General features: G+C 41.3%; 1 protein-coding gene and 1 pseudogene across 4 annotated transcripts in view; one reads left to right on the plus strand and one right to left on the minus strand.

Annotated features, from left to right (window-relative positions):
* The window catches only part of Lrguk (leucine rich repeats and guanylate kinase domain containing), a 108919-nt gene that overhangs the window by 78181 nt on the left and 3702 nt on the right, over positions 1–27036 (minus strand). For 3 of the 4 annotated variants that reach the window (XR_009590762.1, XM_060380212.1, XM_060380209.1), the window contains exons 2-6: positions 23768–23878; positions 21091–21172; positions 16050–16150; positions 12419–12500; positions 4165–4289 (exon numbers count right to left, since the gene is read on the minus strand). Coding sequence is in view for 3 of the 4 variants with exons in the window: in XM_060380212.1 (XP_060236195.1) it covers positions 4165–4289; positions 12419–12500; positions 16050–16150; positions 21091–21172; positions 23768–23878 (501 nt within the window). In the remaining variant the exon portion in view is untranslated. The remainder of the gene's footprint in view (positions 1–4164; positions 4290–12418; positions 12501–16049; positions 16151–21090; positions 21173–23767; positions 23879–27036) is intronic. The other variant, XM_060380210.1, reaches the window with a different exon arrangement.
* On the plus strand, positions 19505–20216 carry LOC132653093 (non-histone chromosomal protein HMG-17-like; annotated as a pseudogene).

A 27036-nucleotide genomic window follows, 5' to 3' on the forward strand; every position in this document is an offset into this window, starting at 1 on the left:
AAGCTCAAGGCCAGCCTGTCTACATAGTGCGAGTTCCAGAATAGCCAGGACTACATAGATAGATCTTATCTCAAAACACAAAACAAAACACAACAAAAAAAACTTCAAACCTTTCAATATCGACTTAAGAACTGAAAATTTAAATTACTATATTCTCTTTAATCTGAATTTTTTCACTGGTAAATGTTTACTGGCACATTGAATAGCAAGAGCTAATTTTCATAAAATTTCATTTTAATAATGAGCCAGATTTGTGCTCACTGGTATAATTCCATAGCTTTTTAAAATATCATAATAGAATGTTAATAATCTGTGAAGCTGGGTTGTGGCCCATGAGGGTTTATTAGACTATTCTTTTTACCTTTATATGTTTGAAAAAAATAGTAATAAAAAGAAAAAAATCTCATAACCTTATTTGCCAAAGTGAAATCAAATTTTCCTGTTCAAAGTTCAAAAAAGTTATAGAGTGAAAAGTAATAGCAAAGAGACCACACTGAGCTCACCACCATATCCTTATCGATTTAATGTATTGAAATGAGTGTTCAATCTCCCATTCAAACACTGCCCACATATCAAATTTATATACAATACACTTTTCCCCAAAAAGGACTGTGAAGCATTTTCTGTATGCTAGACAGATGTAATATTCTTCAGCGTCTCTGATGACTTCCAAAGTGTTAGATGATCTCAGCAGAGTGAGGCATAAAAAGTTTAATTAGATAGCCTATGGTCATAAAAGAGAGCAGAGTGAGAGAGGTTGAGAATCACAGAATTTCTGATTGAAAGCCAGCTAGGTACAGCCTTTGTCCAGCACTGAGAACCCATTGGCTTCCTCTTGGGTGTAGACATGAAGTTTCTCCACACAGTTCCTCCAGCCTCGCAGTGAATAGCAGAAAAAACACTTTCAGAGAAAAGCTGTTTGAAGTGAATTAAATAAAAGAACTTTGCTCATCTACCCATGGATCAAGAAGACCCAACTGGCTTCTACTCTGGCAAAGTAAAGTTGAAGGTCTGCACTGTCACTGTGTTCTAACAGAATAGAATGGCCACTGGCAAGCTGGGAGGTTCCCTGGCCAGCTTCTACAGGTCCCATGGAAGCAGAAGGCCAAGTGTTAGTAGGTGGGTTGTTCTTCTGACTTTGCTGTAAACTGAACTCTTGTCAGCGGCTAAATCAAATGATTTTCTGATTCCATGAGTTAAAAATAAAGTCAAGAAAAACTAATAAAGCAAATATGTGTCATTTTTGGTTATAACTTTCATTCAGATTTGGAAAAGACAATTTTCCAATTTTCAGAATCTCAGTGAAAATGAGTAATAGCATTTGCTGTACTTACTAGACCACCTTGGGTGCTGGGTACAGGAACTAGAACAATCTATCTCATTTATTAGCAGAAAAAAAAAAAATACCAGTGAAGATGCTAGTGTCAGCGAGGGTTATGTGGTTATGAAAAACAGAATGAAAGTGAAATGTGCTGTTTATAATAGTTATTGTCACCACTTAATGGGTCTTGCCACTCATGATCTACTAAAAGTTGATGGGACATACAAAAGAGCCTGGGGTGGAGGCTTTCACAGCTGTAATCAGGTGGAAGAGGCAAGAAGACCACCACAAGTTCAATGCCAGCCTGGCCCACAAACGGACAAATACAACACACACACAGGCAGGGGGAGGGAAGGAAGATGAATGAGGAGGAAAAGAAGAAGGGAAATTTCTAAGAAACTTCAAAATGGTGAGCAAAATAGCAAAATGCTAACAATAGCTCTTTGGATTGTTGTAATTTTCCAATGTAATTTACTTTCTTAAATTTATTTTATAAAAGCCTGAAAGAAGCTAAACAACAAGGAGGAACCTAGGGAAAATGCTTAATCCTCATTCAGAAGAGCAAACAGGATAGACATCAGAAGTAGAAGACAAGGAACAGGACAACAGCCTTCCACAGAGGACATCTGAAAGACTCTACCCACCAGGGTATCAAAGAAGATACTGAGCTCATAGCCAAACTTTGGGCAGAGTGCTGGAATCCTTATGGAAGAAGAGGGAGATAGAAAGACCTAGAGGGAACAGGAACTCCACAAGGAGAACAACAGAGCCAAAACGTCTGGGCCCAGGGTGGCCAGCAAGACTGATACTCCAATGAAGGACCATGCATGGAGAGTACCTAGACACCCTGTTCAAAGGAAGCCTGTTGGCTGCTCAGTTTCCAAGTGAGTTCCCTAGTAAGGGGTACAGGGACTGTCTCTGACATGAACTCAGTGGCAGGTTCTTTGATCACCTTTCCCTGGGGAGTGCAGCCTTGCCAGGCCACAGAGGAAGATGATGCAGCCAGCCTTGATGAGATCTGATAAGCTAGAGTCAGATAGAAGAGGAGGAGGTCCTCCCCTCTCAAGGGACTAGGGAAAGGGCACAGGGGGAGAAGAAGAGGGAGTGTGGATGGGACTGGGAGGGGGCAAAGGAAGGGGCTACATCGGGGATACAAAGTGAATAAATTGTAATAAATAAATATATAAATAAAATTAACTTTAAAAAATTTTTAAAAAGAAAAAAGATTAAAAGATACTTAATAAAAATTGCTTAAAATTTCTTTTATAAGTTAACGTTTTTAAATCTAGTTTATTAGACTCAACTTCATTCATATTTTTGCTAACATGCCTAAAACATGCAGGCAAAAACCATAAAATCCTAGGTGAATTATGAAATTTTTCTTTCTTTTTTTTTTTTTTTTTTTTTTATGAAATCTTTCTATGCATGGTACTAGAATGCCTGCCCTCTGCCCTCACTGAATTCTATGGATGGTTAGAATAGTCTTTACATAGTATTTTGAGCTTTAAGAGGAAAGAAAAATCACCAGAGCCAAACATTGGTGATCTATAGCTAAATAAAGAATTTCTATGTATATGTAAAAGATGTGTACATGAAGCTGAGAGATGGCTCAGAAAACTTGTCAAGGTTTGCTTCCCAGAACCTACATGGTGGCTCACAACTACCTGTAACACCAGTTCCAGGGGAATCCTACACCCTCTCCTTCCTTCCTGGACACCAGGCATGAAAATGGTACACACACAATTATGTAGGCAAACCATTCATACACATAAAATAAAAAATAATTTTAAATTAAAAAATGTAAACCTAGCCCAAGGTATGATTTCATAGTTTAACACGCTCCTGTGAGAAAGACATAAACATTAGTAAGATACAAGCCTCCACAAAATGTTCCCTGCCCACCCTCTGACGGGTGTAATAAAGGCAGCAGAGCCATCTCAGGCTGGGAGGGAGGAGAAAGGAAAAAAGGAAGAGTCTGTGTGTAAACATTAGCACCCTTTCTCACACACTAGTAACCCATACTGTAATTTATAAATATTACGTATATCTTTGGGACTCTTGGATCTTGTTAGCAAACACTCTCCATTTTCATTTGAGTTTTAGTCATGTAGCATGTCACAAGGCTTAAAAAGACATTTTCTTTGGGAAACAGCAAGCAGATGGAATCTTTTTTTTTTTTTCAGGAAAATAATTTTTATTATTATTTATTACAATTTATTCACTTTGTATCCTGGCTGTGGCTCCCTCCTTCATCTCCTCCAGGTCCCACCCTTCCTCTCCCTTCTCCCCCATGCTCCTCCCCTAGTCCACTGATAAGGGAGGTTCTCCTTCCCTACTATCTGACTGGGTCTCATCAGGACTAGCTGCATCCTCTTCTTTCTGACTGGAACTATGTGTTTATTCTCAGCATGACTTACACCTTCTAGAGCAGGAGACTAGCATGCATTTGTATAGATAGGCTGCCTGAGCTCAGTGCTTCAGTGATCCATTTGCATCCAATAAAGTACAAGCAGCAACAAACATGTTTACTATGCCCAAATGTTATTTTCACCAAAAACTATATATTACAAACTGTTATTAAAATATACCTTCTAACATAGCATAAAAAAATCAATCATCTAAAAAATTTTTTATTTGGATACCAAATTTGAAACTGGCTTTACTTCAATATGGACTATTGATCACACACACACACACAGAAAGAGAGAGGAGAGGGAGGGAGGGAGAGAGAATGTATGCACAGCAGATACCATAAGGAGAAAAGACAAATTCTTAGCAGTCACAATTCCTATACTTCTTGAACAATATCCACCACTTCTACAAAGAATGAGATGTGGACTCACCAGACAAAGCACTCTGATGGATAACGTGCCTAGGCCATTAATTGTTGTGATCCTGTTGCCAGCCAGGCTAAGGTGGGTCAAGCTGATGCAACTCTCCAGCCCACAGATTTCGTCTATCATGTTGTCTGTGCACAACGGCTACGTTTAAGGAAAATCTTATTCCAAGTCTTTGGAAATATTTTAAAATTATATACAATACATTATGTGTGTGTATATAAAATCAGTAAAATCAATGTTATAATTATCACTAAAAAAAAATCACACAAGAGTTTAAAGGAACATTATTTGCCCCAGGTGGAATGAGCCCTAAATCTTGACATGTTTTTCACATAGGATAAAATATCAATTTTATAATATATCAGAGGCATAGCATTTGTATCCACATGTGATTCATTAAATACCATGGAAGGAAACAGCCTTTCAGAGCTGCTTCCTGGTGCTTCCCTCAGTTAGTTAATGACCTCCATGAGCAACTCATGTGGCTCCCCTCAGGCAGGAAGACAGTCACCCTATGAAAACAAATGGGAAGACCAACACTCTCTCACAAAGGGGAGTGGTCCTTTATCCCATTGGTTCTGGCTTCTCTTCTGTTCAAGTGCAGAAGCTGGAAGGCTGCTCTCATATCACCATTTGTTGTTTCTGTTCTCACCAATCACATTTTAAGTTTATCCTGTGTCCCAAGCTTACAATCATCCCAAACTGCAATTCCAAAGCCAAGTGTCCTACTCAGCCTTTTCTGGCCTCAAACCACCTGACTAGTTCCCAGGGATGAATGCCACTGCTCCATCAGAGACCAGCCCTCCCTCCCAGGTAGCCTGTAACACGACCATTTCTTCATGGTCTTCACAGCATCTAATGGAATCACCAAGACCTGGCATTATTGCTTTAAAGGGTGTCTTTAACTGCTATTTGTATTCACTCATCTGCCAACCTAACTCACCTTTAGCATCAGTGGATTTCCTTAATATCCATGCTAACCTTACATGCTAAAGTCAGGTTAACCGTTTCAAAATGTTGATCAGGTATCCTGTTTAATTTTTTTAAATTCTCATATAAGGGGCTGGAGTGGTGACTTCCTGGTGAAGAATATGTACTGTTTTTGCAGAAGACCTGAGTTTGGAAGCCTGCACGCACATCAGACAGTTCACGATTATCTATGAATCCAGCACCAGAAAATCTGATGCCCTCTTCAGGTCCCCACGGGTATTTGTACTCATGTGCACATACCACACACATACATACACACATAAATAATTTTTTTTTTTAAATTTAAAGGATAAATTCAAAACTCCTAGATGGCTTACACAATTTTTTCCTATCAGATTTTGCATTTGTAACAAGTTGGTATGAGGCTGGGAGGTAAGTCATGGAGAAAAAAAAATAAAAATTGGGTATGAAACTGGAATAATAATATTACAGCTATTATGGAGTAACCAACTGTCTCTGTATTCAAGGCACAGGGGAGAATTCATGCCTGGCACTGCAAACTTGATTGAAAACCCATGGTTGGAGAAGCCATGGGCTCCAAGGGAACTTAACTATTGTTGTTTAGCTAAATTGACATAGAACCAAACTTCCTTCAAAATATTTATTTATGTCCATAAAAAAATGCAACTTTCAGTCTTAGTAAGAGAAGCTCCTCTTTGCAGTGAATGATGGTGAACACAGAGACTCATGGGTCTCTGTGAAAATGCTGAAATACGTGATGGTTGAGCTCGGCCCTAAACAGGACATTTAAGCCACTCCTCTATGACTTGGTAAGCTCTATGGAAATAATGTGAGAGCTGATATATTGGAAGAAGAGCTGCAAAATTCTGTCTTCTGGGCATAACACAGCTGTCACAATCACAATCTCAGAGCAGCTGTTTTAGCACCAAGCTGCATAAGATTGGCCTTGTCAACAGTCAAGATGAAGAAGGCAATCACGGAGACCTACCCCCTTTCCTAAACTCTAGATACTGATATATTTAGGGGACTGGCCACTCTTTTCAGTGAGTTGTATACTCACTGGTGAGCTATCAGGCTCCGGTGCTCCAGTGGATAATTTAAACCCATGATCACACAGACAGCCCTTGTTAAACTCCGTGAGTCACAAAACAAAACAAAAAGACATAAGAGTAGGAAAGGGGCTTATGGGGAAGAAAGGGTACTTACAGGAAAGGCATGAGGGTGAGCATAAGAATAGCCAATAGGCAATATATGCATGCATGAAACTGTCAAAGAACAAGTTTGTTTGAAAAAGGGTGTGAATGAGCTATTCTTCAAATTATAAGGCACTAATGTCATGACTAAATTATAATCACATGGGGCCAAGGAATCATGTCCTCTAATTCTTAGCATGAAAATGGATAACTCAGGGCTAGGAATGAAATTAAAGAGCTGGACTAGAAAGAGATTTAGAAAAAACTGGATAAAGATGTCACCAAATGTAGCAGAAATTTCTAGGTTTCTCCTATTGGTTCCAGATTTACCCACAGGCAGAAATAGTTTTGTTGTGGTCAATACACCATTTCAAATCTCCTATGAAAAAGGTGTCTGCCAAAAACAACCATACAAACAGGTATTTACTCACAAACACTATTTTTCAGATCCCTTTGGGCTGGTTAAACAATGATTTTGGAAATAGAAAAAGGCCAGCTCTTTTCAGCTCTGCACTGTTGTGAAAGATGAACATGAAATATAGGAAATGAGAGACTAAATGACCTCTCACAGCTGTATATGAAATATCTGTGCAGCAAGCAATCTTTGGCAACAAAAATTCAGCCATGAAAACTTCAAATAGCCATCTGCTCAGTGTCAGAGAGAAAAAAGCATGTAAACTGTGTTTCTGAACACTAGTGTCATGGAAGCTCCATTCCCACCAAGGGGAAGATGCTGCAAATAGCAGCAGAGTAGACTGGCTGCAGTGGGCAGCTGTGATAGCAGTCTACTAGAAGCTGGCCAGGGAGAGGAGCTAGAATACTGGACAGCGAACAGTGACTGTGACGTCAGGGACTGGAAGCTTAGTTCTGAGACTTCAGAAACTGCCTTAGCAACCCTGCTACCTCCAGCTTCCTTTCTACCTATGACTGCTACCAGCCATGTTTTCTGAAATGAGAAGCAGGAGGAAAGAAAAGAGAAATGTGGAGGCCTTACTGTAATCACAGCCCAGGCTCCAGCGGATCCCGTTCTGGTTAGTCAGGATGTTATGCAAAGAATAAGGAATGTAACAAGTTCCCCTGTTGAGAACAGTGCTCACTTCCTTCCATTTCCTCCCACCTCCCAAGTCACTCCCCTTGACACTGAAGGACTTGCAGTGCACCATAGGTTGGGCTCACAAGTAAATGATACAATGGCCTAAAATTTGCATAGATTCCACACCTTTTCATTCAGACAATCAACCACATGATAAGCACACTTGCAAAAAACATACAACTGTATCAAAGTCATATAGACTCTCCCTTTGTCATTGTTACCTAACAATATGGCATAACAATGTTTGAGATCACATCTAACTCATATACGACATCTAACTCATTATAAACATTGAGCATCCAGGCTTGGGCATCTGAGGAGTCCTAGAACACATTTCCCAAGAATGAACACATTCTTTACACAGCCATCCTGCTTATTCCTACAGTCACATTATTAGTCACTGCCAGTGGTGACTCTGACCCGTACCCATGACTGGGTGGTGAGGAGCTTTGAGTTCCCAGCTAGCCACACCTTCTCAGCTAGAACACCTTCAACACTCTAATCCCCAATTATCTTATTTTAAGACCCTTCCTGGTGTGTTTCTTGCTCTTCCTCCTAACATTATTATTTAATGTTCTTTTTGAGGGCTCAGGAGTTGCTGATAAGAAGTACAATCTGATAAGTCACTAAACTATTCCAGTGAATTAGTTCACTGGATTAATCCTCTTAGGAGCATTATAATATTAAAGGAGGGCTATCAGGAGAAAGACTCAAAATCATCACATTGCTTTCCAGTTCTGAAGTTTTACCATTTCTGTGAATAAATCATTTACAGAGGAATTTTAGATTGTTGTGGAAACCAAGTGAAGGAACCCTGTGGCACTTAAGCATAACTTTATAGCCATGGTCGAGGGAACCCAACAATATATTTTTACACCTCGGCAATGCTGTCAGAAGTTCATAAACGCCTGACATGAATTATTCACTAGTTCAGCGTTTGCTTTTATTCATTTGTCTACAATCATAAAATATGGTTTGGGTGTACAGAAAACAGTTACTGAGAAATAATGCCAAAATCCATCACGATTCTCTTAGTGGAGAGAGACACAATGATGGCTTTAATCACAACCAATCCTATTAGATCTCTATCATCTTACCAGTGAAAAATGGTCTTTGCCACAAGAGTGAATCTCAAGGAGTAAGGAAATACGCATATGGCTTAAATGGCAGTATTATAAAACATAGCAATTGCTCAGCACATTGCAACGTGGGTAAACCGAAAGAATTCAGAACAGAAACCTCAGGTCAGCTGTTCGCCAGGGAGCCCCAGCAAGGTGCTGACCTTCCCTGCTCCTTCTCCATAAAATACACAGAATATTGATTAGTGCTAAGTGACCTTTAAAATCCTGTCTAGATTTAAAATTCTACAAATCATGCTTTTATCAGCAACCAGTCAATGCTTTAAAGGCAAAGAATAAAATACATCTTTACTTGATAATAAATACATTCACCCTGACTAAGTTTCTCACCTAGTAATTTAGGATGATTACCCACTAATCATCAATTACATACATAGGAAAGGACAAAATAATCTAATATGATAAAGCAAAAAATTGACACCTTATAGTTAACAATGTAGTTCAAGATATTAATATAACCTACTATTATCATTTTATGTTACAAGCATAATTGGTTTAAATTATTTTCAAATGGTTCAGCTAAGAATTTTCAGGGTTTGAGGCTGGAAAGAAGGCTCAGTAGTTAATACTACATACTGCTTTTGCGAAGGACCTGAGTTTGGTTCCCAGCACCCACATTAGGCAGCTCATAACTGCCTGTAACTCCAGTTCCAGAGGATCCAACACCCTCTTCTGGCCTCCATGGACACTGCACTCATGTGATACACACACACACACACACACACAAATAAATGAAAAGATCCAATTTTTAATTCTTGGATAGAATAGACTATTAAAAACATAAGGGGGCTGGGATTTTGGTGCATTTATAAGACCCTGAACTTCAGTTCTAAAGCACAAACACACACACATACACACCCCTCCTGTTTGATCTTTGTATCTGCCTCTCAGAAATACTATATTGAGTTCTTTTTCCCTGTTATACCTTGATTGTATTTGTTTTCATTAAAAATTATCCCTGGGATAGAGAGATGACTCAGTAGTTAAGAGAGTGTGTTGTTTTTGCAGAGGATCCAGGTTTAATTCCTGGCATCCTCATGGAGGCTCACAAACTTCTGTTACGATAGGTCCAGGGGATCTGTTGCCCCCTGCTGCCCTCCACAGGTTATCATTCATTCACACAGTACACATACATACATGCAGGCAGAATATTCACAAACGAAAATAAGGTCTAAAAAAATCATAAATATTCATCTCTGTTGCAATCCATTGGTATATTTCATCTACTTTCACTAAAGTAGCATTTGCTATTACCTGACAGTAACATAATTTATTTATATCTTCTCTTCTTGATGAGCAGTTGGTGTGTCTTCATTTTTGCTATTGCAGCAAACAGCACAATCAGTACTGTTCTGCAAGCCTCTAGGCACACATGTGATAAACTCAGCAGAAGCCAGAAGTACCAGGTCATAGTAAGTGTGGATACTCACTGTCACACTTTAAGAGAATTTAAAGCTGTTTTTGAAAAGTGGTTGAGCTAATTTTTATGGGCACAGAGAAGTTACAAAGAGAGCCCCTCACTCAGTGCGCTTCCCAGCAGCTGGCACTTCTAGATTAGTGTGCTTAAAATACCTCTGTAGAGAACATACTCAGAGAAACCCCTTTATTTCTAGTGTCCTGAGTTGTATTGTGAAAGGTACTGGATTTGGGAGCTGGAAAGAGGCCAAAAGGCACCTGTCACCAAGTCTGATGGACTGAGTAGGATCCCTGAGACCCACATGGTGGGAAGAGAGAACTAACTCCCAGAAGTTGTCTTCTGACCTCCACACAGACACTGTGCTGTGTGCACTTACAAACATGCATGTATACCAGATAAATTGTAAAATGTAATAAAAAAATGATGATGGATTCCATTAAATTTTACATTATTACTTTTCTTTATTGAAAAAAAAGGTTTATTTCCCCAAATCTGTTAATGTTAATTATATATAGAATTTCTGATATTAAAGTGTTTGTAATTTTATTTCATTTACAGCTCAAGAAGGACAGTTTGCTTTGGCTGTTTGTCTTTGTAGTTTTTCAAACACAGATAAGGATATCATGATGTACTCTATATGCCCAGGCACTGGATTTCTATTAGTGCTGATGTAATAATTACTTCTCTTTGTATGTCAATGATAAGACTCGACTGCTGTGTCAAATGTCAACATTTAAAAAAGAAAACCTAATTCCTTTCTTTATGATATCACTATATTATTTGACATTCACAAAGTTCTAATGTTTTACTTTTGTACATGGAAAGCTAAATTGATTTAAAAAATGAAAACCCTCATGATAGAAATGTTTTGAGTCTACAGTGTGTGAGAGTTCTTTTCTTTGGCAATTCTGGGCTGCACACTGAAGATGTCTTTCCAGAATGAAAGTTCTCCATATCCAACTGCACGGTGGTCTCTGAGTACCCTGAGGCAGAGGCAGGGCCTCTGAGTGCTTCTTCTGACAGGCAGGGCTCCGAGGTACAGCCAGATTCTTAGCTTTAATGTGCACTCAAATTGTCAAAATACTTGATTCAAATAGGCCTTGGACGGAGCCCAAGGATCTGGATTTCTAGAAAGTTCCAGGCTGTGCTCTCCTGGTCCTTCTGGGCAGCATTCTTTTGCATGGCTTAGAGTGAGTAGATTTCTCTCTCTCTCTCTCTCTCTCTCTCTCTCTCTCTCTCTCTCTCTCTCTCTTCCCTCCCCCTCTCTGAACATTCAGTACACACAATGGTGAAGCAAGAAGCCAAGGTTCGATAGAAACGTGTTGCTTACATGTGCACCTCTGGTTTGCATGGAAACTTTGTTGAAATCATTATCTGATGTGTCTACTGGGCTAATCATGAGCACCATCTAACTGTTCACTTACTGCTTATTTTCATCTGTAAGTTCAAAAAGGGGAAAGACTGTGTTCTAGTCTTCCAAATATAAGTAAAGACTTTCTCTACAAAGTACAGCTCCAAGAACACCACCTCTGTAATCTTAGGCTTATTACAAACAAGTTGCTACCTCATCCCTGGAATGAGACACTCAGGGGCAATCAACTCATGCACCACCCTACCCCCCTCAATTCTCAAGTGGGGAGAAAGATACTTGCTGAACAACAGAAGGCTTTGCCCTCTTATTACCCAGAGAATATCAGTCCCTGGTGTAAAGAAAACTCAAGCTCATTAGATTCACAGACCTTCAGTTAACTCTTTAGGCTATACAAATTGAACTCGACATGCTGTTTGCATAGGAGTCTGACTTATGCAATGCATACATGTATGTTCCCAAAGGTAACGGCACACTAAAAACTGGACTTTTCTTTTGTTTTAAGTTAAGCATATTTAAATATGCTCAAAGGGCTGGAGGTATAGGTCTGTATTAGAGAACTTAACCAAGCATATATAAGGTCCCCAGTTTGATCCCAACACAAATAGATAGATAGACAGACAGATAGATGGATGGATGGATGGATGGATAGAGATAATATACTAGGATCACTTGTTTTATTTAAAAGCAGAAGTATGAATTCTTCCATAGAATAACTATTAATTTTCCTCATGATAAATCTACATTTTTCAGATTCTGAATTTATATAAAATAAGGCAAAAGTTTAAGTAAATTTGAAGAAACATGTTCATTAAACAGAGCTTCCCTAGCTCTAAAATCAGAAACAAGCTTGCATTCATGTCAAGGACCATCTCTCTCTGTTTGCTAGGGTTAGAAACCTATGGCAAGCTTTAGCATATAGAACTGATCCTTGAAAAACAAATACGATTGCTTGTTTTATGACTAGCAATTCTTAGTTACACGAGTTACACACTTTAGGAAAATCACTTATCTGCTGCCTTTCTGTGTAGTCTGTAACACCTTCTTCAATGGGGCTAGACACCAGCGTCTCCCTTTCATGCATCCAAAGGATACTGTCCAAAATTAGTTGAGTGAGAGTGCGGTAAGCTGAAAGGTCATTCATTCCAAAAATCTTGTTGGAGGAAAAATCCACCTTCTGGTCACAAAAAGAGAATGATATATTACATGTTGTTTTCTTTCAAGGTCACTACAGTGCCTAATAGCAAAAAAGAAGACATGTTTTTGGACAGACTTAGAACTGACAGCTATAGGTGCACTATGGTCAAACCAGGCATCCCTCTCTGTCTTTTCTAACCAGGACCCTACTGTCACCACCGTGAGAGGGAACTGAGGAAGAAAGTCTTCTTTGTGGCACACAAGAATAGACCCGCAACCTGAGGTTTCATAGCCTCCCTTTCCTCCCCTCCCCTCCCCTCCAGGGTCTCACTTGCTATATATCCCTCACTGGCCTGAAACTCAGAGATCTGCCTGCCTCTGCCTCTCACATGCTGGGATTAAAGCTTGAAGCTTTACGGGCTTAAATAAGGTAATACATTGAAACCACCAGAAAGCCTCAGCATTCCATTTGAGGACTGTATAGATGCTCTAGGGTTGAAAGACCTCATCAGGGCAGTTTGGCACATGGCAAGTTTTCTCTGGAAGTCTGGATATGAAGTCTCCAAGAAGTTAAACCCCTGAAGATGGAGTACATGGTTTGTCTTGTTGGTTTGTGAGGTCTTCTGGAGAGGGGTTTGGGGTGATGACAGGAAACTCCTAGAATAACTTCTGAGGGGAGGGCCAGGCTGTCCCTGTGACTGACTTCCCTAGGATACAAAGCAAAAAGGGCAGCAGAAAAGACTGAGCAAATGCAGCTCTTAGTAAGCTTGAGACCACACAGCACACCCCTCCCCCCCCCCCCCCCCGAGTACAGACAGGCAACTGAGGCAGCCTTTCCGGTCATAGAAATAGTGCACAGGCAAAAAGTGAAAGATCGAGTGTGTGTGTGTGTGTGTGTGTGTGTGTGTGTATCAAAGGAGAATGACAGGAAACTATAAAAGAGACCAAGGTGTTTCGATGTCAGAATGGAGAATGCTAAGTTGTTGATTTCAAATAGATTTTCATTTTGGTTCAAGTCTAAGCAGAAGAACTTGGATCTAAGTTAACTAGGTTTATAAACAAAATAAATATATAATAAAAGTTAAGAGTTGTTGTTCATTCATTCCTTAAAATAATATTTTTGTTAAATATTTGAGTCCAACAGGAGAAAGCTTATCCCATGTTCTAGGGCAATGGTTTTTAAATTGGTTAGAATATTAGGGTCATCTGGGGACCATTTAACAAGTCCAAAGCCCAGGCCTTTCCTTGAGCCATTTAAATCAGAATCTCTGGCACAGGGATCTGCACCTTAATATGTCTCCAAGTTCCCCCAAGTGATTGCAGTGGTGAAAGTCTGGGAGCCAGCATCCTTGTGACCCCTCAGCTGGGCCAGGAAGCTCTGTCTCAGGCACACCTCCTGCCCAGCTGCCAGGTTAGAATCTCACTTTCCCAAAAACCACAGGTAACCTGGGTGCCCCTGGGAGCAGAAGAAATGGCACTCCACACATAGCAAGCCATTCCCCAAACACGTGCTTCATTCCTGCTTTCAACGAACAAGCTCAAAAGCAAGTGCAGGGAACAAGGATGGAGTCACACAGTGGGGCAGAGGAAAGCCCCTGCCCCCTCTCTGGGGCACTGGTCAGGTACTCAGCACTGTTAAAGTGTTAAAAATACTATTTGTGTCAATTCATAATTCATAACATTCTTATTGTGAGCATTCCTCCTGGTGGTTTTCTAGAAGTAAGAAAAGATGTAGGGGATAGGACAATCTGGCTCCCTAACTGGCAGTTGCTGGACTCTCTTCATGCCTTGGCCACCTGGAACAAGAGAAATGTTAGGCAACAAGCCTGCCAGCCTACCTTATGCCAGACATTTTGAACATCCCATAGAAGCCTTGCAAAAACTACCTAGCTGATCACTCCAGTTCCTGATGGCACAGCCTCAGCCAGGGCAGTTTTGTTGTTGTTATTTTGGGTTTTGTTTGTTTTTTTGTCACAACTCTAGGTGGCCTTGCAATAATTTCCACCAAGGTCAGAAGGGGCTCGCTTCTCTGATGGCCCAGCTGAGGGACTGTTCTAATTGGTGGGAAAGCATTGGTGCAAACACAACCCTTCATTTCCACGCAAGGGGAACTGTGATTGGTCCAATACAACTACTCTGGATATATAAACAGGTAGTAGAGATTCCAGGAGTAAGCTGGTTAAGAGACTTTTTTTTTTTTTTTTTTTTTTTAATGCTGGCTCTATTGGTTATATAACAACAGGCCCAGGCCCAGGCTTCTCTGAAGTGAGCTGGTAACATGAAGAAGGCAGCTATAGGGACAGCAGAGCAGTGGTAACGATGGACGCATCAAAGCGACAGCAGTGAGAACAGATGCAGAGCTAAAAGCCAAGCTACAAAAGGTGGCAGGGAACCGGCTCCTCCAGAGCTGATGAAGACGCAGCTGATGAGTTTGAGAGAATGGCCAGGGCAGGAGTAGGGTGACTACAGAAACTAGAGAAGAGAGCAGAGGCTGAAGGCTGTGAGAGACAGAAAATGGCAACTGCTGGCCACTGTCACTGAAGAATTCCAGAGATCTGCCAAGATTTTAGGGTCCAGAGTCAGTCTCTAAAAGCCCAGGAACTTTAACACCAGCCACTGTCAAAGGCTGAGGGAAATCCTGCTATCCAGGCCTCGTTGGAAACTGTGGTGACAGCTACCACCAAAGGCTATTTCTATGGAGGTCTGACTTCCCAGGCTATACAAGAGCCTATGCTTGCAAGACTTGTGGGAGCTCTAAAACCAGAGGGTGCTGCCTGCTGCTCCTCCCACCTTTGTCGTGCTGCCAGCTGGTGTCAGACACTACGAGGAACAAAGCTGCCAGACACCAGTGCCCAGAGAGCCTGCATCCCTGACCATGACTACTCTCTGGGCAGAGCCAGCTGATTAGTAATAAAGTATTATTTTCTTTAAAAAGCCAAAGTTGAATAAGGAGGCAAAGTTTGCACTGAGGAAAATCTGTATCATCTTTTTCCAGATAGAACTGCACTGCTATAACAAAAGAAACATAATAGCTACTACTCTTAAATTAGGAAAAAGGAGCTGCATGAGGAGACACATGCCTGAACTACCAGCATTCGGGAGGCTGGGGCCAGAATGGCAGAAGCTGGAGCTGCACAAGACCAAAGAAGTAATAATCAAGAAAAATCTCCTTGTTAATCTAAGAAAATAAAATAGTTGGGTGGCAATGGCACATGTCTTTAATCCCAGCATTTGGGAGGCAGAGGCAGGCGAATCTCTGTGAGTTCGAGGCCAACTGGTCTACAGAGCAAGTTCCAGGACAGCCAGGACTGATACATGGAGAAACCCTGTCCTGAAAAAAATAAAAATAGAAAAAGAAAGAAAAGAAGAAATTTGGCAAAGAGACAAGGAATAAAGTTTCAGCAAAGCTCTCCCAAGGACTCTATGTTGATGGAGTATCTTTTGGCAAAGCCAGTGGCACAGACACTTGTCTGTATTTCAGTTCAGACACCCACACTGTTGGTCTACATCTTAGTGTGACTCTCTCCACTAGTTCTCTCTAGACTGTTTAAGCACTCACCATATGTGATTAGTGTATTGACAAGTATACCTTGAGGTTTTTGGGTGGGCTGAAATCGAAGAAGGTAGTCAGCCTGTTCTGAGAAGCATTTAGTTCTAGAAGATATGGCATGAAGCTCACACAAGACAAATCTGGAGGCAAAAGAAAAAAGGTAAATCAATAAGATACCGGAAAAAGTCATTAAGCACATTACATCAAAACACTTTTTTTTTTCCCTGATTGGATCTCACTGGATAGTCCTGGCTGGCCTGGCTGGCCTGGCTGGCCTGGCTGACCTAGAACTTAGAGAGATCTGCCTGCTTCTGCCTCCCAAGTGCTGAGATCACAGGCATGCACCACCATACCTGGCTCATATGAGAATATTTTTTAATTAAGCTGATTGCATAATTATTTCAGCTGAGTAAAACTGATAAAATCAGGAATGTGAAGTATCTCTTAAAGCATAGAACAAACAAAATCAGGCATTTCAGGGTATGGGGAGTGGGTAGAAGAACCACAAAAACACACTTTGTTTTATTATGTCATAACAGTATCCAAAACACTAGGAGCTGACTTAAAAAAACATTTTTAAAAAATGTGTAAAACTCTCTATGAGCCAATAATCTCTCTCTTCCCTAGGCCCTACCTATTTTTTCCATCTCCTTTTCTAGGATGCCTGAGCAGCCAATGGCTGAGGCTTCTTGCATGTCCCCATCATTTTCCTACAATCTACTAACCCCTAAGGGCTTCAAATATTACCGGACTTACAGGAAAGGATGAGAAAATGTAAAGCCTCAGATAATCCTCTTGATAATTAGCTCCTAAATGACTGAATTAGGTCTTTTCAGAAGATTGGAAATACCACAATTAGGGAACTCTCCGTTGCAAATTCAATTTTGTTTTAGTTGGACTTAATCCTAAATCTCATTAATTATCTTAGGTGATTTAGATCCCTGCTTGTTAGTGCGCTTTGACTCTGGATTGGTTCAAAATTACATCTGAGTCCCGAATTTTATCCCAAGCAGATCTCCCCGAACTTGATGCTGGGTAACACTGCTAATGGAGACTGCACACAGAATTACATATGAACTTATGTATGTTACATATGTTACATATGTTGGGCAGCAGCATTTGCCATTCTTTTTTGCACTTTTGAAACCAGAATGAAAGAATCCACCAAGCAATTCATTTCTCCACCTGAAAGTGGTATGGTGATAGCACTCTCTTTCTCTCTCATTCAGAAGGACACAAAGAACCAAAGCAGCTGTGCTGATGACAAGTTTGGCCAAGCGGCACAGACACCTGTAGAGTGGGAGAGAGTGGCATACCGGCTGTGTTTTGGGCAGGGTTGGCAACCAATGTGAGGTGGCTTGAGTGAGAGGTACTCCCATGGTCTAGGGCAGCTGGAGGCTTGTCCTCCACCTGGTGGCTGTTTACATAGGCTTATGAGGCACAGCTTGCTGTGGGAAGTATGTCACAGGGTAGGGGTGGGGGGGCTAGGCTTTGGGGTTCTAAAAGCCACACACCATTCCCAGTTCACTCTGCCTCCTGCGTGAGGTTCCTGGTATGAGCTCTCGGCTCTCAGCTTCAGCTGGTGTCACCAAGTCTGCTGCCTGCTGCCATGCCATCTCTCCATCATTATGGACACTAACCCTCCGGAGCCATGAGCCCACATAAACTCTTTCTTCTTTAAGCTGCCTTGGTTGTTAAATTTTATCACAGAAACAGAGAAGGAGTTAATATACCTGATCAAGGTTCTCTGAAGCCAGAAAATCCCCACCAACTTCGACTTCACCTCTCTGGATTAAGCAACACCCTAGCTGCAAACCTCTTTCAAAGAAGTAATACAGTGGGATATTACGGTGAGATTTTAGTAGGAACCAATGGGCCAAACAAGGAAGGCTGCCTGTGAGAAGAAACCTATGGGGAGTCAGAAGCTTACCAGTTTGTACCTATCATCCCATAACCTGCCCATTCTGTATTCAACTGCATGTCTGTCAGAAGTGTGTTCTCAATTCTATAAGTGTCCACTGGGCCCCTGAACTGCTGCTGGGGTTCATCTTTAATGCCAGTCACAGGGATATCAGTTTTAGAGTAGACGCATCAGCTAATATTTAGACATATACAATGAAATGGTAACTACACCGCATACTCTGTACATCACTAAGGTTTTAAAAATCACTATGACAGAAACAGTACCTGGGTTGCTAACTTCTATGTGGTCCCTCCTTGGTGCAGGAACCTCTTTATCCACCAGATGGCAGGAGCACCTTGTGTCTACACCAAGGGTTCTGGACCAGCAGCCTCCACCTCACCCTTGCTTACTGTAAATGTCAATTCTCAGCCTTTACCGCAGTTGCACTGACTCAGAAACTCTGAGGGTGGGGTTCAGCAATCTGTATACTAACAGCCCACCTCTAGCACAAGCGATTCTGTGGAAAGTTGAAATGTGGTCTACCTCAGGACAGCTGTAAGGCTGACATCCCCCAAAGAAAAACAGTGTCATCCCTATACATGGCAGACTCCCAGACTTGTGATGAATTAATAACGTGGGTCCATAGACAGCCAGTGAGAAGTGATCTTCACAGAGAGATAGTGCCTTGAGTGGCAGGAGATGAAGCTCGGTGTTGGCACTGAGCATTGTCAGAGCCTCCCATGAGGCTGTAATTTCTAATTCAGTAAGGCAGAAAACTCAGTCTTGGAGATGTGGAGTGAGCAGAGCATAATTAACCTTGTAGGTGTGGGGTGGGCAGCCCACTCCTGCCAGTAACTGCTAAAATGCCTTCCTAATGGTTGGACCATAGCAGAATCTGGGATTTGCCTTAAAGTAACATGGAGGAAAAGGGACAGAGAGGGTCACATAGAACAAGACTGACCCTCAGCTATTACTGCTGAGCTTCAGTATTCATTCCAGAATTTTCTCTGCTCATGCACTTGTTTGCAATTTCCTAAAAAATAAGAATAACAATACAATAGTCTCTCAAACAGTGGTATTTGAAATAGAATACAATGCTTCTCTGCGCTCTAGGGCTGGACTTTAATTATTAGAGTCAAATGAGGGGAATCAGAAAATGAAATTGAGAGACCATTATCAGTAGCATTACAGTTTTCTTTAAGGCAGGTAAAAGAAGCAAGTAGAAAAATGGTGGAGAAACCAGGTCAGAAAAAAGTATTTGCCTGTTTCTTTAGAAGTCTAAAGAAAAAAAAAATGTATATTGTTAACCTTGAATAACATCAGAAAATCAAAAACAAAGACTAGGCTTTGAAGAAAACATAACAGTTGCAGGACTATTTTCATTAAGTGTGAAGAAGAAAGGTATAATGACAAATACAAAGAACTGCAGATAGTGTGGTCGAAAGAGTCAATGCACACACAGAGACGGGGTGGGTGACACTGAGAAGCCCTGGTGCTGAAACCTTAAAAATAGGAGGAGCAACCCCCCGGAAAGACCAAACCCGAGGGCCGCCTTTCCTCTCCTTCCCCCACCTGTGTCCAGCGCAGACATCCCCCACCATCGCCATGCCCAAAAGAAAGGTGGAAGGGGATGCTAAAGGAGATAAAGCCAAGGTGAAGGATAAGCCACAGAGAAGATCTGCAAGGTTATCTGCTAAACCTGCTCCTCCAAAGCCAGAGCCCAAGCCTAAAAAGGCCCTTACAAAGAAGGGAGAGAAGGTACCAAGGGGAAGAAAGGGAAGGCTGACGCCAGTAGGATGCAAACAATCCTGCAGAAAATGGAGACGCCAAAACAGACCAGGCACAGAAAGCTGAAGGTGCTGGAGATGTGTGGATTTTTGATAACTGTGTACTTCTGGTGACTGTACAGTTTGAAATACTATTTTTATCAAGTTTTATAAAAATGCAGAATTTTGTTTTACTTTTTTTTTTTAAGCTATGGTGTTAGCACACAGAACACTTCATTGTTTGGGGGAAAGAACATACGTGTCACTAACAAAATGTCTCCCAAACTGGATTGATGAGGGAAAATATTTTTCCCTGATAATTTTGAAAGATTCTGTTGGCTCCCAGAAGGGACATTGCGGTGTTGGCATATGTGGTCACCATGGCACAAAATGCCTTGTGGTATGGGAAAACTAAATTCATTTTTTTATTCTCCTCCCCCTGTACCATCAACATTGACTTAACTCCCTTAAAACCAGAGACCTGTTGGAACATGGCCCCCCAAATTGGTTTTCCAGTCTATTGGGCGATCTGGACATTACAGTGACATCATGAGTGTCCTCAGGAGAGTGGTGGTTCCTTTTATAAAAAATTGTGGATCTTCAGATCATATCAATTTTCGTTTCCTTTCCTGAAAGTCAGGGTCAGCTTGTGAAAAGTTGTTAAACAATATCCTTAATGTGAAATGTCAACCCTCACTCTAAGCTACTTCCCCCTTTTCAAAGCACTGAATGAAGATTTCATTGGGTTTTATAGTGGCTTTCTGATTTTGGTAGTCTATATAAGAAGGGAGTTGGAAATTCTTGTATACTGTTAATGATTGTCTGCCCATGTCTTGCCTGAAATACCATGATTGTTTATGGAAAGTATCTTTAATAAAGCTGGATACATTAGGCTTGGGATAAAAAATAGGAGGAGCTAGCTGGGATGAAAATGTAAACGTAAAAGCCAAACAAAAAGTCTGTAAGCGGGTGGGGAACTCCTCTGAGCATCATCAGCCCCTGAAAGCCTGCTTTCTTCAGAGGAGAGTCAGAGAAGGGTGGACCATGGAACAAAGGGAGGGAGGGGGACTACAGTCAGGATGTGATGCGTGAGAGAGGAATAAATAGATAAAGAAAAGTGTATCCTCAAACGTTCTGCAAGTACTGAAGGGATTCGGGCCCTTTGAGGCTCCTGGGATGCACCTCAACTGGTCAAAACACTGAAGACCTCACTCCCTCCACTTCTGGATCAGTTCTCTCTCATTCTCTGTCTCTCATTCTCTCTCCATAGAAAACAATGAATCAATATATAGATTGATCTACAAATCACTGATATCAAACTTGGTATTATTAAACTATATTAAATTCTGGATATAGCCTGTAAATCTTTGCATTGTTCAGTGATCAATATACTCAACTGACAATCACGTACCTTCGATTTTGTTTCCTGAAAGATCCAACTTCTGTAGATGAATATAGTTATGCAGAATGTTGATGTTGACTAAATCATTGCGCTGAGAGGAAGCAAAGGGGGAAGGTTTTAATATGGCTTTTACTCTGTATAAGCCTTCCAGCAACAGCTAGAAGAAACAACACTGATAGGAAAAAAAATCAGAATTTTTTTTTCAAAAGTACAGAAGAGAATAAAGTCTAAGGCCTACTACTGATGGAATCTCAAAATGGACTACAGATCCCACCAAAAAAAAAAAAATTCCTTTAGAGGAAATATTAGTCCATTCAGTGTGGTGGCACATGCTTTTAATCAAGGCAGGTGAATCTCTGTGAGTCTGAGGCCAGCCAGGGCTACAAAGTATGACCTTGTCTCAAAATGAAGAAGAAAAAGAAATAAATAAGTTATTAGCCTAAGATATTAGTATTATCAGCAAGACCAAACCACATGAAAAGATAAGTAACAGCAGTGTTCATGAGAACCTTTAGGGTAGAGTTTGAAATAAAACTTATAGCAATAAAGACCACGTTTTCATCTAACCAAAGAAAAGCAAATAATGGGAGTTTAAATAAAATTTTGAATAGACATCACAAGTCATGAGGAGAGCATTAACAACACATGCTGCGGTGAGAAGCAGAGAGGTGTGTGGCCCAGCCAGAAACTCAGAGCACCTAGGAGGCCACACTATCCAATCCTACTGAGTCTCTGTCCAAAATTCAAGCCAGGAATCGGTACTCAAAAAGCTTTGTGCGGGGCTAAGAGGGAATGTGACCCCATGGGATAAAAACTTAGCCTAGTGGCATATGCCATTCTGTCACAGGCAGGAAAAACAAAAACAAAAACAAATAAACAAAAAAATCAGATTTATTTGAAAGCAAGTTCTCACGTAGGGGAGTGATGGTTGTTACAAATGACAAATCAGCGCTGAGTGTCTACTGTGTACATAACTGTGTATAGTGAGGAAACAGGGAGGGGCTGAGTTCTATTGTGCCTTTAAGGGTTTAGGACTTTGGCAGGAGAGAAGGTATGTACACAAGTAATTCAAGGAAGTCGAATAAATAATAATTCTTATTATTATCATTACTATATATACATAAGTAAGATACAAGGGAAATCACTGAACCAGAAAGGGTATTCTATTGAGGCCAAGTAATTCAACACATAATATCTCAACAGTAAGGAGGTCAGTAGCAAAATAAGCTAAGCTCCTTCCCTCTGGCTGAAATAAGATTTAAAGGATTGCTGTTTTGGCAGATCAACTTAAGGCATAGCACTACATATATAAGCAGACTGTTGTTTGAAATGGACCTACAGATGGCTGTGCTGGCTGCTAGAACGAACAGTGCTGTGTGTGCAGAGTACTCCCCAGGTGTCATGCCTGGGTGCCTAAGACACCCACAGAAGGTTAGACACTGCTGGGATGGAAGAGTTCAGCCTTGATATGCTGAAGGACATACTATGAGGTCAGAACAGGTGATGGTACCTCATTAGTCCCTGGGTATTCTATTAGTTCAAATCTAAAGCAGAACACCCTTACAAAGAATTAGCCTGGTCAGGAAGGAGCCAAATCATGAAACTATAGTAAAATTTCAATGTGTGTGTGTGTGTGTGTGTGTGTGTGTGTGTGTGTGTGTTTTAAAGAAGTATGTGTAGAGTGTGTATTTGTACAGGTGTGGGTGCACATGTGTGTAAGAGGGGTGTGTGTGTGTGTGTGTGTGTGTGTGTGTGTATGCACGAGCCAGTAGAGGCCCATGCTTGATATCAGGTGTCATGCTCACTTGCCTTTTGCCTTATACATTGAAGCAGCTTCTCTCACTGAACCTGGAGCGCATCATTTCATCTAGGCAAGGCCACCACACCAGCATGCCTGGGATCCCAACTCCAGCCTGCACATGCACACTGCAAGCTCTTTACCCACTGAGTCATCCCCCTAGTCCCTTGGGTTTTTGTTTGTTTGGTTGGTTTGGTTTTTTTGTTTGTTTGTTTTGTTTTGTTTTTGTTTTTTGTTTTGTTTTGTTTTGTAATGAAAGCAAAGAGTTAGATTATTTTTCCAGGACTATGAGCAACAGCAGAGAAACCAAACTGTGGTGGGTACCTCTTACACCTCCTCACAGTCAAAGCTGAGCCCAGATTCTGTGCTACACATGGATTAGGGTTGAAATCTTGAAAATTGATGGATAACAATAGTTTTTTTTTTTTTTTACTTTAATGATAGGTGTCTTTATGAAAATAAAAGACAACGCAGAGCTACTTATTTCTTGACATACTTCAGGGGAAAATCAATATCAGAATACTCAGTTCCCTGGGATTCAGATAGTTTAGCTCGGCTTTGACTGATCAGAGCAAAAATTCTTACAGAGTTTTTGATTGGTTTTACAGATCCAGATTCAACCTCCTGAAAAAAGCATTGATTACTATAATATAGACTACATAGGATGAAAAAGAGTGTGAAGAGAATGAAAACAAAAGAATTTGGGGAGCTGATACTGGGATGGCTGAGTCTCTGGAGTCTAATTGGAGTCTAATGTTTTCTGCTCATCACCCATCACTAATCTCCACCGAGCGCCAGGCCCTGACATTTGCCACCGCTACATGTGTAACCAAGAAAACAAGCGTGATGTGCCCACTTGCCAGCCTACAATGGTCCTGTCATACTCACTTTTAAGCTTAGGCTGAGGTACACCTGCTCCGTTCCAGGGCCTGAGCGCCCCAACTCACTGAGTGCATCAGTCACCATCTCCTCTCTGAGGACCCCATCAAATTCCTCCTGCTGTATATAAATGGTGGACAAACAACTTGGTTAGAAAGGCAACCATCTACCTTGTCCTATCCAGCTCCCCGAGAAAAGGCTGCATAAAAGACATGAACATATTATATACGGTTAAGGAAAAGCCACTGACTTTTTAGCTGCCACTTACATGTGACATTCAATACTGAGAGAACACAGTACCCAGAGGAACATCACTTCCAGTGGCCCTGTGCACGAGCTCTGCAATCAGCGCGCTAATCCCTCTGACAGCCCTGCAGTAGCCTTCTTATCTCCATTTCACAGATGAAGTGACTAAGGCTTAGAGGTTACCTTGCTCAAAATGACATGACAGAATGTGGCAGAGCTGTAGTGAAATTTCAATCTGTCTGTGATTCTGCACAGGTCTGCTTGCCCACACCTCAAAAGATGGTTACATCAAATGAAGGTGAGAAAGTCTTGAAATCTGGTGTTCTGGCTGAACAAACCAAGTCTCAGCTCACTTTGTAGTAACTGATCTTGTCAGATTCATCTGACTTACAAGATGATTTAATGGATGGCCATCACTTCCATGAGGAGGCTTGCCCTTGGTCTACAGCCGGTGCATAGGCATGGCATTTCCCCAGTGACCGCAGACAAAAGAGACAAAATGCCAGACTATGTTGCACATCCATTGCCTTGAACTCTACAATGGCCAGCACGGACACTGACATCAGCATGTCAGCAGAAAACAGCCATCACAGCAGCCATACTGACATAAAGTACCTAACCACAATGAGCAGGTATCTTAACTATGATGGGAAAACATCGCATTTTAGTTCTTTATTGACCTGGGAGCCAGGAAAAAAGCTTGGGTTGTTGGTCCTGAGGTGTTAAGTATGTAGACTCATGTTGCTGTAAGCTTCTCCCTACGAAATGGTGCCTGCATGGAGTCAGGTTCAAACTGAGGTCTGAACCCCAGCTCTGCCGTGTGACTTGGGGAGAAGGTAAAGCTTTCTTCTAGCCTCATTTCTCTACCTATAAATAATAGAAAGCGAGTGTTCTTTTAAAGGAGTTCTAGACACGCCATCCCTCCAAAGCAGGCTGTGTCTGGTGTATTGATTGTTTTGAGCTGAAGGCACTTGAAAACCCAGCAAATGCAAGGAGAGACTTTCTCTGAACTGCTTTTATCTACAGAGAGGCAGATCCTTCAAAAGCAGCTCAACTGTTATAAATCCCCTCCCCAGGAGTTTCATCAACTGGAGGAGATTGACCCTTATCACAGGAGCAAAGAGAGACTGACACCATAGTGAGGCAGCCTTTGTCACAGCCTCTCATATCTCCCATCTGTCCTAAGAGGCTGTGTATTTTTCCATAAAAGCATTTGCCCACCCCCAACCCCTTTAAGTGTCCTACATTCCCTCTCCCCTTCTCCTGTTAACATGGTATGTAAGCTCTTAATGCTCACATAAACATTTTTTCCCCAAATCAGCAGAATGACTCACTTGCCTCCAGACTTGAGGGCCAGAACCCACAGCGCAGAAGGACAGAGAAATTCCTACAAGTTGCCCTCTGACTTCCACATATATGAAACACACATGAATAAATAATCATAGTAGATTTTTAGCCATTTATTCATTTTATACATATGAGTGTTTTGTCTGCACATATGCATCCAGTGCCTGTGAAGGACGGAGAGGGTGCTGGAACCCCTGGAGTTGGAGTTAGGGATGGTTATGAGACACCAATGGAGTGTCAGATACTCTGCAAGAGCAACAAGCACCCTTAACTCCAGACCCTGTAATATTTTTTTTTATCTGTATGGGTATTTAGTCTATACGTATGTCTGTGTATCAGATGCTTGTCTGGTGCCCATGGAACTCAGAAAAGGGCTTTGAATACCCTGGAACTAGAGTTACAGATGGGATTCTGAGCTACAGTGTAGGTGCTAGAAATCAAACCTGGGTCTTCTGGAATGACAGCTAGTAAGTGCTCTTAAATACTGAGCCATCTCTTTGGCCCCACGTCCCATTTCATACTGGAAATCTAGCTAATTATTCAGTGCTAATTAAATTGTAGTTACTGGAGGAAAATCTACAACCACTTATTTAATAACCAGCATAATTCCTGACAATAATCTATAAACATGTCTTTATACCCACAGATAAGTGTAATCTTCACCCCTCAGAAAAGAAACTTCTGTTTACAACTGATGAAGACCACTACAATAAACAAACAAATAAATAAGTGGTTTTTAAAAATCTTTTCCTATGATATCCCTGCTCCATGTAATATTAAAAATCAATACCCTGATATCCTTAGTCAATGTTAATCATTACCTTATTTCATTGGTCCAGCTATGAAAGCTAGAGTAGGGAGACCATCTTTCTCTCCTATCCCTTCTTTTTTTAATATTTTAAGAAAAATGAAAAAAAATGTATAGAAAGCCCTTGGCATAGTGCCTGGAATGCATCAAGTGCTTCAATAAAAGTACTGTAGGCCAGTGTCCCATACCTGCCATGCTGCTCACAAGTGGGGAAGACAGTCATGCCTGCACATGAAGCACAATATCCTATGTAAAACCTAGGAGGTCGTGGGATGGAAGGAATGCTGCTGTCCTCTCAAGCTTCTCACCTAGAGCTCCACCCCCTCAACTGACCTCATCCCTCTCCATTTCCTCACTTACTCAGGAAGGCCTGTTTGTTACCATAGCTGTGGACATTGGAATGGGGACAATTGTCAGCATTCTCTCAGATCCCTAAGGCAAGGCTCCACACAGTAAGCCCCTCCTCCTCCTAGAGGTTCCTGCAAGAAGGTATACTCCTCAGATAGGCAAAGGGAATGGGGAACTTCTCTAGCCTCTTCACATTTGTCCTATTGGCAGCATAACTCTTCCATGCTCTGGGCATTTCCTTGCCTGGCTAAGGGTGATCATACAGCTAACCTGCAGCTCTTTTTCTCCCACATCTCTGGACTGCTTCTCTCTGATTTCCTTCTCGGACTCTCGGTGAAGTGTCTGCTTTACTATACAGCTGTTCGTGCACCTTCCTACCTCACCTTCTCTCCTCTCCCTTCCCTTCCTTTCTTCCTGGCCTACTTCACAGACAGTGCTATGAAATCCACAGCTCCACCTCTGTGATTCCTCTTCCCTGATTTCCAATCATGATTCTTAAACCCATTTCTTTAATATATAGTAATATCTG

Source organism: Meriones unguiculatus, chromosome 3, assembly GCF_030254825.1.
Source record: "Meriones unguiculatus strain TT.TT164.6M chromosome 3, Bangor_MerUng_6.1, whole genome shotgun sequence".
NCBI lineage: Eukaryota > Metazoa > Chordata > Mammalia > Rodentia > Muridae > Meriones > Meriones unguiculatus.